The sequence below is a fragment of the Doryrhamphus excisus genome, chromosome 3, assembly GCF_030265055.1.
Source record: "Doryrhamphus excisus isolate RoL2022-K1 chromosome 3, RoL_Dexc_1.0, whole genome shotgun sequence".
NCBI classification, from domain to species: Eukaryota; Metazoa; Chordata; class Actinopteri; order Syngnathiformes; family Syngnathidae; genus Doryrhamphus; species Doryrhamphus excisus.
In genome coordinates, this window is record NC_080468.1 from 9,153,117 (window position 1) to 9,166,672 (window position 13,556).

Sequence of the window (13,556 nt, forward strand, 5' to 3'; positions counted from 1 at the left end):
TAGACAACATAGAAACGCTTAATACAGCAGAGCCTCCAAATTCATACAGTTTTTGGCCCTTTAAGGCTGGCCCTTTAAGGCTGGCCCTTTAAGGCTGGCCCTTTAAGGCTGGCGCTTTAAGGCTGGCGCTTTAAGGATGGCCCTTTAAGGCTGGCCCTTTAAGGCTGGCCCTTTAAGGCTGGCCCTTAAAGGCTGGCCCTTAAAGGCGGCTGGCCCTCCCCGGCGACATCCGGAAGTGAACCGGAAGTGCATCTCCGAAAACCGGAAGTGGGCCCCAGCAATAACATTTTTTAATACAAATTTGTATAAACCTTGAATTACTCATCTAAACAGCTTTTAATCACTTCTAGCAAAATACACACCCCTAGCATTGCTGATTCAAACCCATTAACTTATTTATTCGGAAAATTGCCTTCAAGGCAGCACATGGCCCTTTAAGGCTGGCCCTTTAAGGCTGGCCCTTTAAGGATGGCCCTTTACGGATGGCCCTTTAAGGCTGGCCCTTTAAGACTGGCCCTTTAATGCTGGCCCCTTAAGGCTGGAGCTTTAAGGCTGGCCCTTTGAGGTTGGCCCTTTAAGGCTGGCCCTTTTAGGCTGGCCCTTTAAGGCTGGCCATTTAAGGCTGGCCATTTAAGGCTGGAGCTTTAAGGCTAGAGATTTAAGGCTGGCCCTTTCAGGCTGGCCCTTTAAGGCTGGCCCTTTACGGCTGGCCCTTTAAGGCTGGAGCTTTAAGGCTGGCCCTTTAAGGCTGGCCCTTTAAGTCTGGAGCTTTAAGGTTGGCCCTTTAAGGCTGGCCCTTTAAGGCTGGAGCTTTAAGGCTAGACCTTTCAGGCTGGCCCTTTAAGGCTGGCCCTTTAAGGCTGGCTCTTTACGGCTGGCCCTTTAAGGCTGGCCCTTTAAGGCTGGCCCTTTACGGCTGGCCCTTTAAGGCTGGAGCTTTAAGGCTGGCCCTTTAAGGCTGGCCCTTTAAGGCTGGAGCTTTAAGGATGGCCCTTTAAGGATGGCCCTTTTAGGATGGCCCTTTAAGGCTGGCCCTTTAAGGATGGCCCTTTAAGGCTGGAGCTTTAAGGATGGCCCTTTAAGGATCAGTGTATTTTGCTTTTTCTTTGGCATTTTCAAAACAGGCCTGGCTACTCAGTACAGTATGAGCAATGCAATTAAACATGAATTTAATACAAATTACTATTCACCACATACTTAATCCACTAGGTGGCAGTATTGTTCTGTAAATATATGTTTGTTCCCCCCTCCATTAAGTTCCTGGTGGGTCTTCAAAGGGCTTCAAAGTTTTACTTTATTTGAGTTTTATTAGTAGTTCCGATTAGCAGTCCTATACCTGGCATCTCTCCATACATGTGTATCTGAATTGGCGGTTTATTATGTTGCAATATCACAAATATAGACAATAGACAAATGGATTGAGTGTATAAAGAATGTTTTATTTAGAAACAGTAAGTTGAATCGTGGGGTAATTTGTCCAGGCTATGAGGACAGCTTTTATTACATTTTAATGCCTGTATGTTGCACACAAATGCCGCTAGAGGGCACATGCTGCTTAGGTCTAAATGCAATAGAAAACAAGCAAACGGGGTAATAATGTTGTTTTTACAAAAGTGAAAATATGCATTCGTCTTAGTTATAAGCATATAGCAACATTTTCCCCTTTATATGACTTTTTTTTCCAAGTTCTCTTTGATGAACTTCATTTCTAGACCTTTAAAGCTCTTCCCTTTGTTTCTCTTTAAGAAAAGGTTGTAGTGAAGGTGAATTGTATCCTCCAGGACACAGCAGACCAATTCACGTTCAATAATCTTCACCATTAAGCCAATTCCAATAAGAAAAGAAAGCCTCATTGATGCTGCACACCCGTGGAAACACACTTTGCACAATACCACATGTAAGCCATAACCCTCTGCTGCACCATAAATTATACTTGGCTGTGTCCTCAGCATAGAGTGAAAAATGGCATTGGCTTTTTACAAATGCCATATCTCTCCACAGAGAGGCAGTAAGTCATTCACCCGAACACAACAGCAATCCATCTATAAGACACATTTAAAAAATATATATTTCACTTTTTCAGCGGTGGTTGTCAATTATTTACTGTCATGTCCGCCCTTAGGGGTCAGACACCCCCCCAGCCCCCCAAAAGAACTATATATTTATCTGTACAAACCACCGTATGAGTTGCAGACACTAGCAATTTCATCACCTGACTGTCAAAAAAGACGTAACCTCATGCAGGTGAACCACACTACCTTTCGGAGTCAGTGTCAAGGGCACCCCTGCTCTAGGTTGAACAGCTATCCTGTTGATAAGTTGGTACACTGCAGCCATCTTGCTGGAGGTTTATGTATTATACAGTATGCCATGCGTTCAACCATGAAGACATGGGTGCTGAAAGTGACTACTTTTTTAATTGGCATTCAAGCGGACGCTAGAGTAATTCTACGTTTGATCAAAGTGATTTAAGATTTGTCAGACCATTCCGGAAAGTCACTACTTCCTGGTTCCGCACTCCAAGCATCAGAAACACTGACCTATATTTATAACTGTGTTATATGTGTTATAATGTTTTTTTTTGTTCCATGAAATTGTATAAATATCTTCCCAACAGTCAATCAGCTTCTTTTTGTAGCGTGTTTCTGGTCTGCACTGTTTCCAGTATGTGTATGTTGGATTTTTTTTCCCAGTCAGATTTCAGCTTCTTAGTTGCCATATCAATCTAATCAGCCCAGGGCCTTCAGAATCTGTAGTGCTGGCCTATGTCACATACTCACTATGAGTAATGGGACCGCTCAGATTTCAGATTCATCTCACAAGGCCATTTAGCAGGCCCCCAATGGTGGTGTCCAACACATAAAAGTTCCTAGTGCTCTTGAAAGCATCATCACATGAACCGCAGCCCTGAACTGATCTTGTGCCAACACGAGGAAAGGAGACAGACACGTGTTGTTCATTGTGCATCACATGTTTTACATGAACAGCTGTCCCTCGTTTAAAACAGTAAATTGGTTCCAGACTTGACTCGACTAAATTAATTTCCAGAATAGAGTTGTTCTAAATATGTTTTTTTAACATTACCCTGTAATCCTATTATTTAGTGTTTACATCACACGGCGCAACTTTTATGCTGCAAGAACTGCAGACGGCCGCCAGTTAGCAAGCTAACGAGTAAACCACTTGCCACTTCCGTACGGAATGAGAATAGATCTTTTTCCACTCTATTGCGTCATACATGTCATGGCTGATTTCATGTTATCATGCAGTGTTGAGGTAATGTAATGTAAGGTAATGTCTCATCAGTGTTTTGTGTCATTACTGCCACTGTGACCAGAATACTACTTATCACTTATTTCAATATGTTTTGACTGATAATAGACCATAGTATACCACAGCAATAATTAATTAATTACCAAAAAATGATTGTGCGAGGGATGACTGTGTGTGTGTGTGTGTGTTCGCCACTTGTGGAATAGAATAGAATAGAATAGAATATCTTTATTGTCATTGTTGTGATACAACAAAATTAAAGTGCAAACCAGTGAGTGCATGATTGACGACCATACATAAAAGCTATAAAAAGAGCCTACAAACATATAAAAAGTCTAAACAAACATAAACATAAATAGGTAAAAAATACATAAAAATCATCAACACTCTCTATCCTTACTAATACATCTTTTCATATTTACATTTCGAAAATAATAAGATCCTACAATGGAATACTATGTTTTATAAATATTGCAAAATCATTTTGTTTTTAATTGTGCATCATTTGTACTTTCAGCTTTAAGATTTTCACTCTACAATCATTCATGTCAAACTTTATAAAATCATCTGTCCAATGCATATTTATTCAAACAATTGTATTACAATGTAACGCATAGTTACTCTACGATTACACACAGGACAATACTAACTCAAAACAATGGATACTGTGTTTTGTAATATAGTCGTACGTGTATTCTTATCATGCCTCCTGCAATTCACAGCAGATAATTAAACTGCACTTACAATATATACAAAAGGGCATTATTCCAACACTCAAAGCAGAAATGATTATTATTGTTGGGATTATTATTCAGTATGTGTACAATTAGCGGTGGTACTTGGGATCTATAAAATAGAGTACTAATCAATGTGCAGGTGCAATCAATCTCTTTAATGAAGAGGTGTTGAAAATATTTCAAACATATATATTTCTGTATGATGCAGCACAATTGTACACCACTGCAAATTCCAACAGCAGTATACAATATATACTGCTACATTATTTCCCCTCAAAAGTAAGTATTGTTAGTTTGCAATGACTTATTTTTTAATATTGATCTTGTATTGCATCTCAGGTGTACCTAATAAGGTGTCCACCGGGGGGGAAGAATCTTCGTAAAACAAATAGATCTCAATTGTAAGAGTTTATAAATGCACTCTCATAAATGAAAGGCGACATTGTAATCTTTTAGATAAAAGTCCATATGGATAGTTTTTGAAGTGAGAACAATTTTCTCTCAAATTACCCCAAATTGTATGTTGCTGTTAATGGTGAAGGTGTTTAAAAACCATCCTTCTTGTTTGTTTATAGGCCTATCTGTGAATGTGTATGTGTATATGTGTGTGTTTGCATTTATGTTATGTTTTTTTTTTTTTTTACTACACGGTGTGAAAATATAAATAACTCCGCTGGCACGGCAGTGTGTGTGCAGTGTAATCTGTTCCCAGCAGGCTGGATTCCCACTGAGCGAAAGACAGTATATTGTTCCTGCAGCAGCACAGATAACAACTAATTAGCATACTGAATCATTTGGCTGCAAGAGCCACTCAGCCACCCATCTGCACTGAGCTGATAAACACACAGACACACAGTTATGCACAGCGCACACCCCTACTCGCAAGCAAACAAACATGGCTCCTCTCCTCGTCGCTGTTTTCGACCCATACACACTCCCTGTAGCCCTCTCTTTTGGTGAGTTTTTGCAAGCAGGTAAGGATTAACCCAGAGAGCCCTCAGTGGAGCTCCAGCCCAGCCCACTGCAGGTCTTCAAACACCTGCATAGCTCCCATGCCCCCTGGAAGCAATTCCAGTTTGTTGAAATACCCCAAAAAGTGCAAGAAAGATGACTTTTAACTAACTTCTAATGGAGTGGGAGCTTCGTTTGCACAGTGCAGACACAACAGTATGCAGACGAGTGTAGCAGAGGCTGTCCAAAAGCACTTTCACAATGGCAGGATATCCTGTAGGTCACTGAGCCATGATGACCTCCACAGGAAGTAGTCACTTGCTTGGAGGAAGTGAGGATTCCAGCGTCCATGCAGGGAGAATAATGACAAGCTTGGGGTTTTAGCAAAAGCGCTAGCATAATGCCACTTTCAACATGGCTGATGTGTAATGCTCAATTTTGACATAAGTTTATTATCATGGTTGTAGTTTGTAGGGTATAAGGGTGAACCCATAACTTATCTGTGAGGTGACCCAATACTGGTCAGTAATTGGTCGATTCATTGGAATATCTGAGCGGCGAAAGCTAGAATTACATTAACAAAAACACATACTATACTAGTATCTGAAACCCATGTTGGTGTGCCTTGACTCAGAACGCTACAGTATTATACTCCACAGTCTCCACTTTGCTGCAGTAGTTCGTTTTCTGGATACCTTCGTTCTCCTCTTCAATTAAACAAGCATCCGTCCAGTTATAAACGGCTAACACAGAGAAGTACATACAGCCTCCTTGTCTACTGTTGTTGTTTGTTAGCCTGTCTAGCTCTGACTGACGCAGTCGTGCGGCGTGGTTTTCCTCGAACGGAGGCATGTAGACCTGATCTGAGTGCAGTGGAAAAGCAGCACATATGCCAATTGTATCCGTTTTAAACTACTGTGTGTATATCAAAGGGAAACATAGAAAACTTATTTGAATTTTTGGACTTGTTTATTTTCTGTTTGGTGTAGAAATAATGTTCAAGCATTTTCCTTGCATACACATATTTATGTCCAGTTTTTTGTATAATATCCTAATACGTCAAGATGGAGAGCACATAAACAAGGCTTTTTTTTGTCTGCATCTTTTATTCAGAGGTTTTTGTAGAAAATCCATGGATTCAACATTGGATATATTTATAGATACATCTATCATACAACAAATATGTCATTACCAAACGTACAATTTCCCTTTTACCGCAATTCATAAAATACCATTTAGTCACCAAAGGTACCAATATAGATTACTAAGTTCTGCTGAAAAAAGAATAAACAACAGTGAGCAATATTTAACTGTCTCGGTCAGACTGCTGGTGTTGTTATGATATTAACACTGTGCGTGTGTGTGCTGTGATCGTGTGTGTTTATTTTAAACGTGGCAATGAAGGGATTTATTTGTGTACCTTACTAAACTACAAAAAAAAAAACACACATTCATGTCCAAATGACTTCATGAGTCAATGTCGTGACCCATATTTTGTACACCTCGACAATCGCTGCATGTTCTTGTACCTCCCCAAGCACATGAATTCACCTTCAGGCAGTGAAATCATCTCTTCCTGTTTTTGAAAATGGAACAGGAGTAAATGGTACCAACATTTGATGTACGACGCTCGGCCGTTCGCTCTTCACCCGACTCCTCTCTGCAAATCTGCAAGTAGGCCTAAATGTAACAAACATACACTAAGGTACATCTTAAACCACATTACGTTGTTCAGTGGAAAATAGAAAGCTATTTACAAGACACCACTGCAAAAGTATGATAGGACTCCGTGTGAGTGTTAGTGTGTTCTCAGGAGCATTTAGGGAGAAAATCCCATTAAATGTTAACATTAGCATCATGATGCCTGTGCACTCTTCATGCACAAACAACCGGTCGTATGCCGTGAAGTCCTTCTAAAGTCTATGAGAACAGGCTATTTTACATTTTTAGGCAATTTGAGTTGAATAATTGGCTATACCTTATTGTAACCAATAGTATTATCACTTAAGCAGTGGTTAAAAGTCAACACATCTTGCTTCACTTTGGACAATATTGTGTCATTATTGTTTGGTTTTACTTTGATTGCACATTGGTGTTTTTTATTTATTTATTTATTTATTTATTTATTTTTACATTTTTTAAATATCTAGACAAGGGATTTGGGCTCCATTCAATTATGCTTCCCTGACATTTACTCTTGTGTCCAAACAAAGACATGTTTCAATCTACACTCCAAAAATAAGAGACATGCAGAATTTACAAGTTGTTTGGACTGAACCTCCACATCATTCCAGCCAGTCAGTGGCGTCAAGTGTGGAGACAGGAAGGTACAGTAGGTTGTCAGGCCCATGTTGTCTATGTTGTCTCACAGGTCCACCTCTCAAAGGTAACAACGCTTTCAACGAATGCACCCTTTTGCACCCTTTTTCAGTCCCACTTTCAGTCTTACGTGTTGTGTTCCTGCTGTTGTGGCGACAGAATCATCGCCGACCAGAGCCATCCAGCAGGCGTCCATTGCGCCTCAGATCCCGAGCAGCAAGATGTAGCGCGGGGCCCCGTGACGCCGGTAGAGTCCTCGGAGCTGGCGGCGAGTCCTGATCTTCCATGAAGCTCTCTGGGCTGCCCTCGCCGTCGCCGTCGGGCAAGCTTCCGCAGCTCGAACCAGGTGACATTGTCCCCAGCACGTCATCCCTTGCCAAGCCGACCACCGTGTCCTGACGCGGTCCACCCTGGGGGACACCCTCATGGGGCCCGACGATGATCCCGGTTTCCCCCTCAGTTGTGGTGCCAACATTGCGTCCTCCGTCCTGGTCCTCCAGGAGGTTGGAGAGGAAGCTGATGTACTTCATGGCAAGACGCAGGATTTCGTTCTTGCTCAGCTTCTTGTCCGGAGGGTGAGTAGGGATGAGTTTACGAAGCTCTGCAAATGCACCGTTCACGTTCTGCTGCCGCCAACGCTCACGGCTGTTTGTGAAGATACGCCGGACGATCTTTGGCTGGCCAGCTAGGAGAAGCGACAGCAAAAAGAAAAACTATATTAGGAATAAATAATAGCTAGACATACGCTGTATGGCGGTTCGAGTGACAATACGGAAATGGGTCATGGTGAAAGAAACACATTTAATTGGAGTCAGGCCTCTTAGATATGAATCCCATTTAAGATATGTTGCCTGGATTTTCGCCAGGTCGTCCAGCTTCCTCCCACATTCCAAAAACATGCATGTTAGGCTAATATCGGCCCCAAAAAACACATGTGATCAGCTTACATCGATGAACACCTTTCAAAGCCAATCACAAAACTGATTGGTTGTCAGCTGTGTTACATAATGTTGCCAGCAAAATGACACGATTCTTATTGACCTTCAGAAGAGCTTCGCCAATCGATGCCAGCTTGTTTGATCACTCGTTAGAGGTATCCGCCTAACTTCTGCTCTGTGGAATCCAAATATGACTTTTTACCATTTTGTTTTTAAAACCAACAAGCAGCGCGCTTAGTTTGGAGCAAGGTTTTGTCCCACAGGGAAGCCACAAGTGGATATCACATTCAAGTATCACGGAACAACTTTACTCTTCTATTGTCATTCTACTAATTATTTATTGTGTGTGGTTGTTTTATGGACATAAACACATAGTGTGTCCAGCTGTAGGATGCTGATGCTATGACAGGGGTCTCCTATCTCACCAGGCGATTTAGAGTTGCTCATAGAATATTTGCTTCAAGTCTTCCATCCATCCATTTTATCCTCACTCGGGTTACGGGGTATGCTGGAGTCTATCCCAGCTGTCTTCGGGCAAGAGGCGGGGTACACCCTGGACTGGTCGCCAGCCAATCACAGGGCACATATAGACAAACAACCATTCATACTCATATTCATACCTATGGACAATTTGGAGTTCCCAATTAACCTAGCATGTTTTTGGAATGTGGGAGGAAACCGGAGTACCCGGAGAAAACCCACGCATGCACGGGGAGAACATGCAAACTCCATACAGTGATGCAAAGCGGAGATTCGAACCCAGGTCTGCATGCTAACCACTCGGCCTAGTATTTCTTTATTATAACTGTTGAATTCAGATTTTTTTATATAATTGCAAATGAGCACCAAATAGCATAGAGACGATGGCCACACGGTTTGTGTGGAGATCTGCTTAGTTAATAAAGTACTTTACTTTAAATACAGCTCTAATGGTGGTGAACATTGGAGACACCCTTGCAACCTGGACACCGAATTTACTTAATTTTTGTGTTCTTGAGTTTAATACAATAATAACTATTTGTATCCCATGTATTTCTATAACATGCTTCGAATGAAATTCAGGTTTGTGTCAAATGCTTTACACAAAAACACTGCCCCAATTTTCTTTTAAATAGGGGTCCTTGGAATTGTCTAACAGCACCCCTGACCAATGCCCGGCATCATAAATACACTGAAAAATGTACAGTTAATGCACGTGATCAGCCAATCTCACTCATGGATGAGCGGTATCGGAATTGGCAGCATCGGCCATTTACCTGCCTATAAATGAGCATGTGGTCAAAGAGATTTTCTTTCCACTTTGTCATGTGCGCCGTAATCCTTATTGAGGCTAAAAAAATGAAGTTGTTATGTATGACAAGTTTTCTCCATCCAGGGCGTCTACTTCATGCCCAGTCCTCTCTTTGTGGTTGAAGTAAATAATTTGACTATAATTTGACTATAATCAAAGCAATCAAAAAATAGTCTTATGATGACGGCGAATTGGAAGCTGACCAGCGTCCAGAGAAGACATTTGTGTGACCTCAGACATTCCCCTTAAGAACACAAGGGATAAGAAATTGGGGAAACGCGGGGATCGCTTTTAAAGTGTATTATAATGCATGCTCACAAACTTGAAAAACTACTCTATGCTGTGTCCTGGTGATGATTTTATTTATGTGCACAATAAATACTGTACAGTATATATATAAAAACAGCCCGTGCCGTCATATCTTCACACCCCCATCCATGGTGTCTTCCAGGCTTTTGTCGCCCTTGGAACACACCCAGCCTATCTTAATCCCTCAGCTCTGCAGTAAATGCTTGGCATGGAGGTAGGTGGAAGTGGTAGAAGCAGCACACCACCCCCCCCATCTACTCCCCATCCTCCAGCCACGCATGCTATGGCAGTGTGAGTGGGCACTGGTGATTCACACAAAACCCCACTTCCACCTTTAATTCATTTCACACCATTATTTTTTGTGTGTGCTTTCAGAGCATCTTCTGCAAACTTAGATCCATGTCAGGGGGATGGATGACAATGAAGATGGGGAAGGGGAACACTGAGGTGCGGCTAGAAACAGGACACAGCAAAAGTGCGTCTTACCATACTTATAAAGATCTAAAATGCGCCTACCCTCGTCGAGTTCAACCTCATAAGGCGCCGGGCGGCGTTTTACCCTGTTGCTGGGGTACATGCTGTACTGCTCAGACTCCCCTGCGAGACTGCGGTCAGAGAAGACAAGACAAGGTGCATGAGACCACTAACATACTGTATGTAATATCATTGTTACACCATACACATGCACGCTATGTCTGCGTTATTATTATAAAATGTTATTATTTGCACATATGGTTGTTTTTTTGCACATAGCAGAACACACACTGATAATGTGCACATCCATTAGGGATGATATGAACACACACACACACATACAAGACATGCAATACGCCCATTTACATCATCAATCTGCAGTGGCTATCAAAATGTTCATTTCTGCACATTATACGCATTATACATGATCAATATCTGCACGATATTCACCACACATAAATCCAGCTAAATATGACTAAAATATGACTCCTGGCTAAAGATGGTGGCTTTTTGTTGTTGTTTCCGTTTCTGTCTTTACCTGTTGATGGCGGCGAGAGGCTGCGCCAGGTTGTAGAGCATGGCCCGGGCCGGGACAGGAAACGCGTTTGGGCTCAGCTGGACCATTCGAGCGTCGTCTCGTTGTGTGTGCGGCAGCGGCAGCGGCAGCGGCAGCGGTGGAGGTCTGCGAAGTTCCGTGATGGGCACCAAATGGCTCTCAGCCCTCTGCTCCAGCGCCTTTATAGCGTCCCTCCTGGAGAGCTCGATCACCGGCACTTCCCTTTTCAGGTCAAGGGCGTCGTCGTGAGAGGCAGTTTCCTTGGCAACGCCGTTGATGATGATGACGGTCCCGTTAGTCGAGTTCTGCAGGGGGACGTCATCCGTCTCCTCTGCCCTCTCTCCCTCCCCCTCCTCCTTCTTCTTCTTCTTCCTCTTCACCTCCTCCTCCTCCTCCTCCTCCTCCTCCATGTGTCTGGTGATGATGATCGAGTCATCAGGCTTTCCAGGACCGGACTCTGCATCTGGACTTCCAGGACAAAGGTCCGGTTGCCTTTTTTCCATCATTTTCTTTCCGTTTTTATGTTATTCCAATAGGTCCGGATCAAAATAAGACGATTTAGTCATCACTCATGTGACGATGTGAAATGTGCTAACAGGGAAAACACACAAATGCATTAAAATAAACATTACAATAGCAAATATTTCACATTTCTAAGAAAAAATGAGACAAATACCGCCCTTTTCCCAAATAAAATAACAATACATTGAATTTATTTATAGTGCCAGGATTACATTTATGTGCGCATGTAATTTTTTTTTTCAACATCGCTTCGTGTATATTAAAAATATAACGACTGGGTATATATGTAATCACACTATTCTTTATCCAATTCCGTAACGCTTATTTTATGTGTTGATGGTCAAACCAGTTGGCAAAAAAAATAGCATATAGCAATCATGATATTTTTTATGTCTTTTTGAGCATCTTTATCGAAGGCAGATGTAGTGGAAAAAAACGAGCATCGAAATTAATCGTTTAGGTTTAAAAAAAAAAGCCGAATTAGATAACTCTACACAATAAAAATGGTGTTTTATTGCTACTAAATCTTCCTCAGGCCTCGCATCCGTTATTAGCCTGCTCAGTCCGAAGCACCGAGTAGCACAATGGCGTTGGAAGCTCCCAGAATTCCGACAAGATGTGCAGTTAAAATAAAAAAAACACAACCCAATGACGATTAATATGTTAAAAAATGAAGAGATGTCCATTCTGAACACTTACCGTCGGAGTGGTGTTGTTGATGCTACCGTGTAAGTGGAGCCATTTTGTGAGTGGGTCATCCATGTCTGACGTTTTTTTTTTCCTACTTCCAGTGTGTGTTTTGTGTATGTGTGTGTGTGTGTGTGCGCGCGCGCGTGTTGGAACTGAGTTATTCCACGCAGCATGCAGTGCGCGCTCCCCACGCTGAGGGAGCGGAACACAGGCCGCAATGTGGCCGAGGGAGATAAGCTCACGGCGGCGGCCTCTTCATTCCCGATAAGCCCCTAAAGCCATTATTTATGAAATGATTCATTATTATTTGGCTGTCGTGGGCTATATAGGCGTGTGGAGGGCAAAAAAAACCCCAACCATGTAACAACGTGAGAACGTGAGGTAGTATACTGTAACCATGGCTATCGAGGTGTTTTTTTTTTTTTAATATAGACAATATGAAAGAAACAAAAGCTCAGTTTAAGCTTTTGACCTATTTATATTTTCAACACAGGGTTTCCTGATAGTCTCATTTCTCCTGAAAAAAAAGATAAAAGGAGGATTTGTTCTTTCTTCCCGCTTGAAAAGATGAATTATGTGTAATGTAATCCATATTAGGGTGCCAGGTCCAAATATGACAGAGATGACCCCTTAATGGCTCATTTGCATTCGTAGAAATAGAGTCCATATACATTAAGTCACCAAAATACATAAAAAATGTTATTTTATTAGTGTTGACGGCCTAATGGGGACTTAAAATTAAAAGTAGGTTGAACTAATTAGGTGAAATTATGACATAAGGTATGGTAACTGGCACGGTTACAGTACTTCAATAAAATAGAAATAATATAAATGAAGTATAAATGAAGTAGCATTGTGTTGGGTGGGATTCAGTTCCAGCAAACAGGTCAAATTATGGCACTCACTAAAATATAGAGTATATATACATGAGGGAATTATTCATTAAATGTCCAATGGGCACCGTTAGGAAAATAAATCACATTAAAAATATAAATAAATGAGGTGATGTTGTGCTGAGGAAAAATACAAAATAAATTCATTCAATTATGACAAACAATGGATGGTTGGTACTGTTACTTAAAAAAAGAACATAGGTCCAATATTAACTGGAATTTCTTAAATAAAATGTCATACATTAAATGAAGTAAATAAATAAAGTAGCAAGAGGGGAAGTACAATTTATGACCCCCTTAATAGCCAATTAACACAAGTCCTTCAATAAAATCAATAGAAAATGAAATGTAACCCCCAAAATAAGTAAATAAATTGTCATTGTGCGTTAAGGGCCACTGGGGACTATAATGATGGGGTTTGTCTATATACGCAGGGGGAGTCATGGCCGGGGGAGATAAACCAGGGGGCATCGGCTTGTGGTCACACACCATCAGATAAATAAATAATTGAGCATTAACGGTGACACCTTATCAGAGCACACACAGGTACATCCTAATAACGGAGTTTTGTCGTGTGGCGTTCATTTGTGTATTTATTTTTCC

The 13,556-nt window shown here is 41.5% G+C and overlaps 1 protein-coding gene across 1 annotated transcript; it reads right to left on the reverse strand.

Moving 5' to 3' along the window:
• Positions 1 to 6,341: 6,341 nt before the first annotated feature.
• On the reverse strand, positions 6,342 to 12,463 carry tal1 (T-cell acute lymphocytic leukemia 1). The gene is made up of 4 exons (XM_058065663.1): positions 12,070 to 12,463; positions 10,831 to 11,439; positions 10,335 to 10,423; positions 6,342 to 7,965 (listed from the first exon to the last, which is right to left on the reverse strand). Exons 2-4 carry the CDS (start codon positions 11,352 to 11,354, stop codon positions 7,442 to 7,444), a joined length of 1,137 nt encoding a protein of 378 aa, XP_057921646.1. The 5' UTR covers positions 11,355 to 11,439; positions 12,070 to 12,463; the 3' UTR covers positions 6,342 to 7,441.
• Between the last annotated feature and the right edge of the window lie 1,093 nt (positions 12,464 to 13,556).

What these genes read in the sequence shown, in the direction of transcription:
- tal1 (XM_058065663.1), bottom strand. Translation starts at nt 11,354, where the DNA reads ATGATGGAAAAAAGGCAACCGGACCTTTGTCCTGGAAGTCCAGATGCA. An exon ending in CCTCTCGCCGCCATCAACAG is followed by an intron (nt 10,424 to 10,830) that starts GTAAAGACAGAA and finishes CTCTGACCGCAG; the next exon opens with TCTCGCAGGGGAGTCTGAGC. An exon ending in TGAGGTTGAACTCGACGAGG is followed by an intron (nt 7,966 to 10,334) that starts GTAGGCGCATTT and finishes CGCTTCTCCTAG; the next exon opens with CTGGCCAGCCAAAGATCGTC.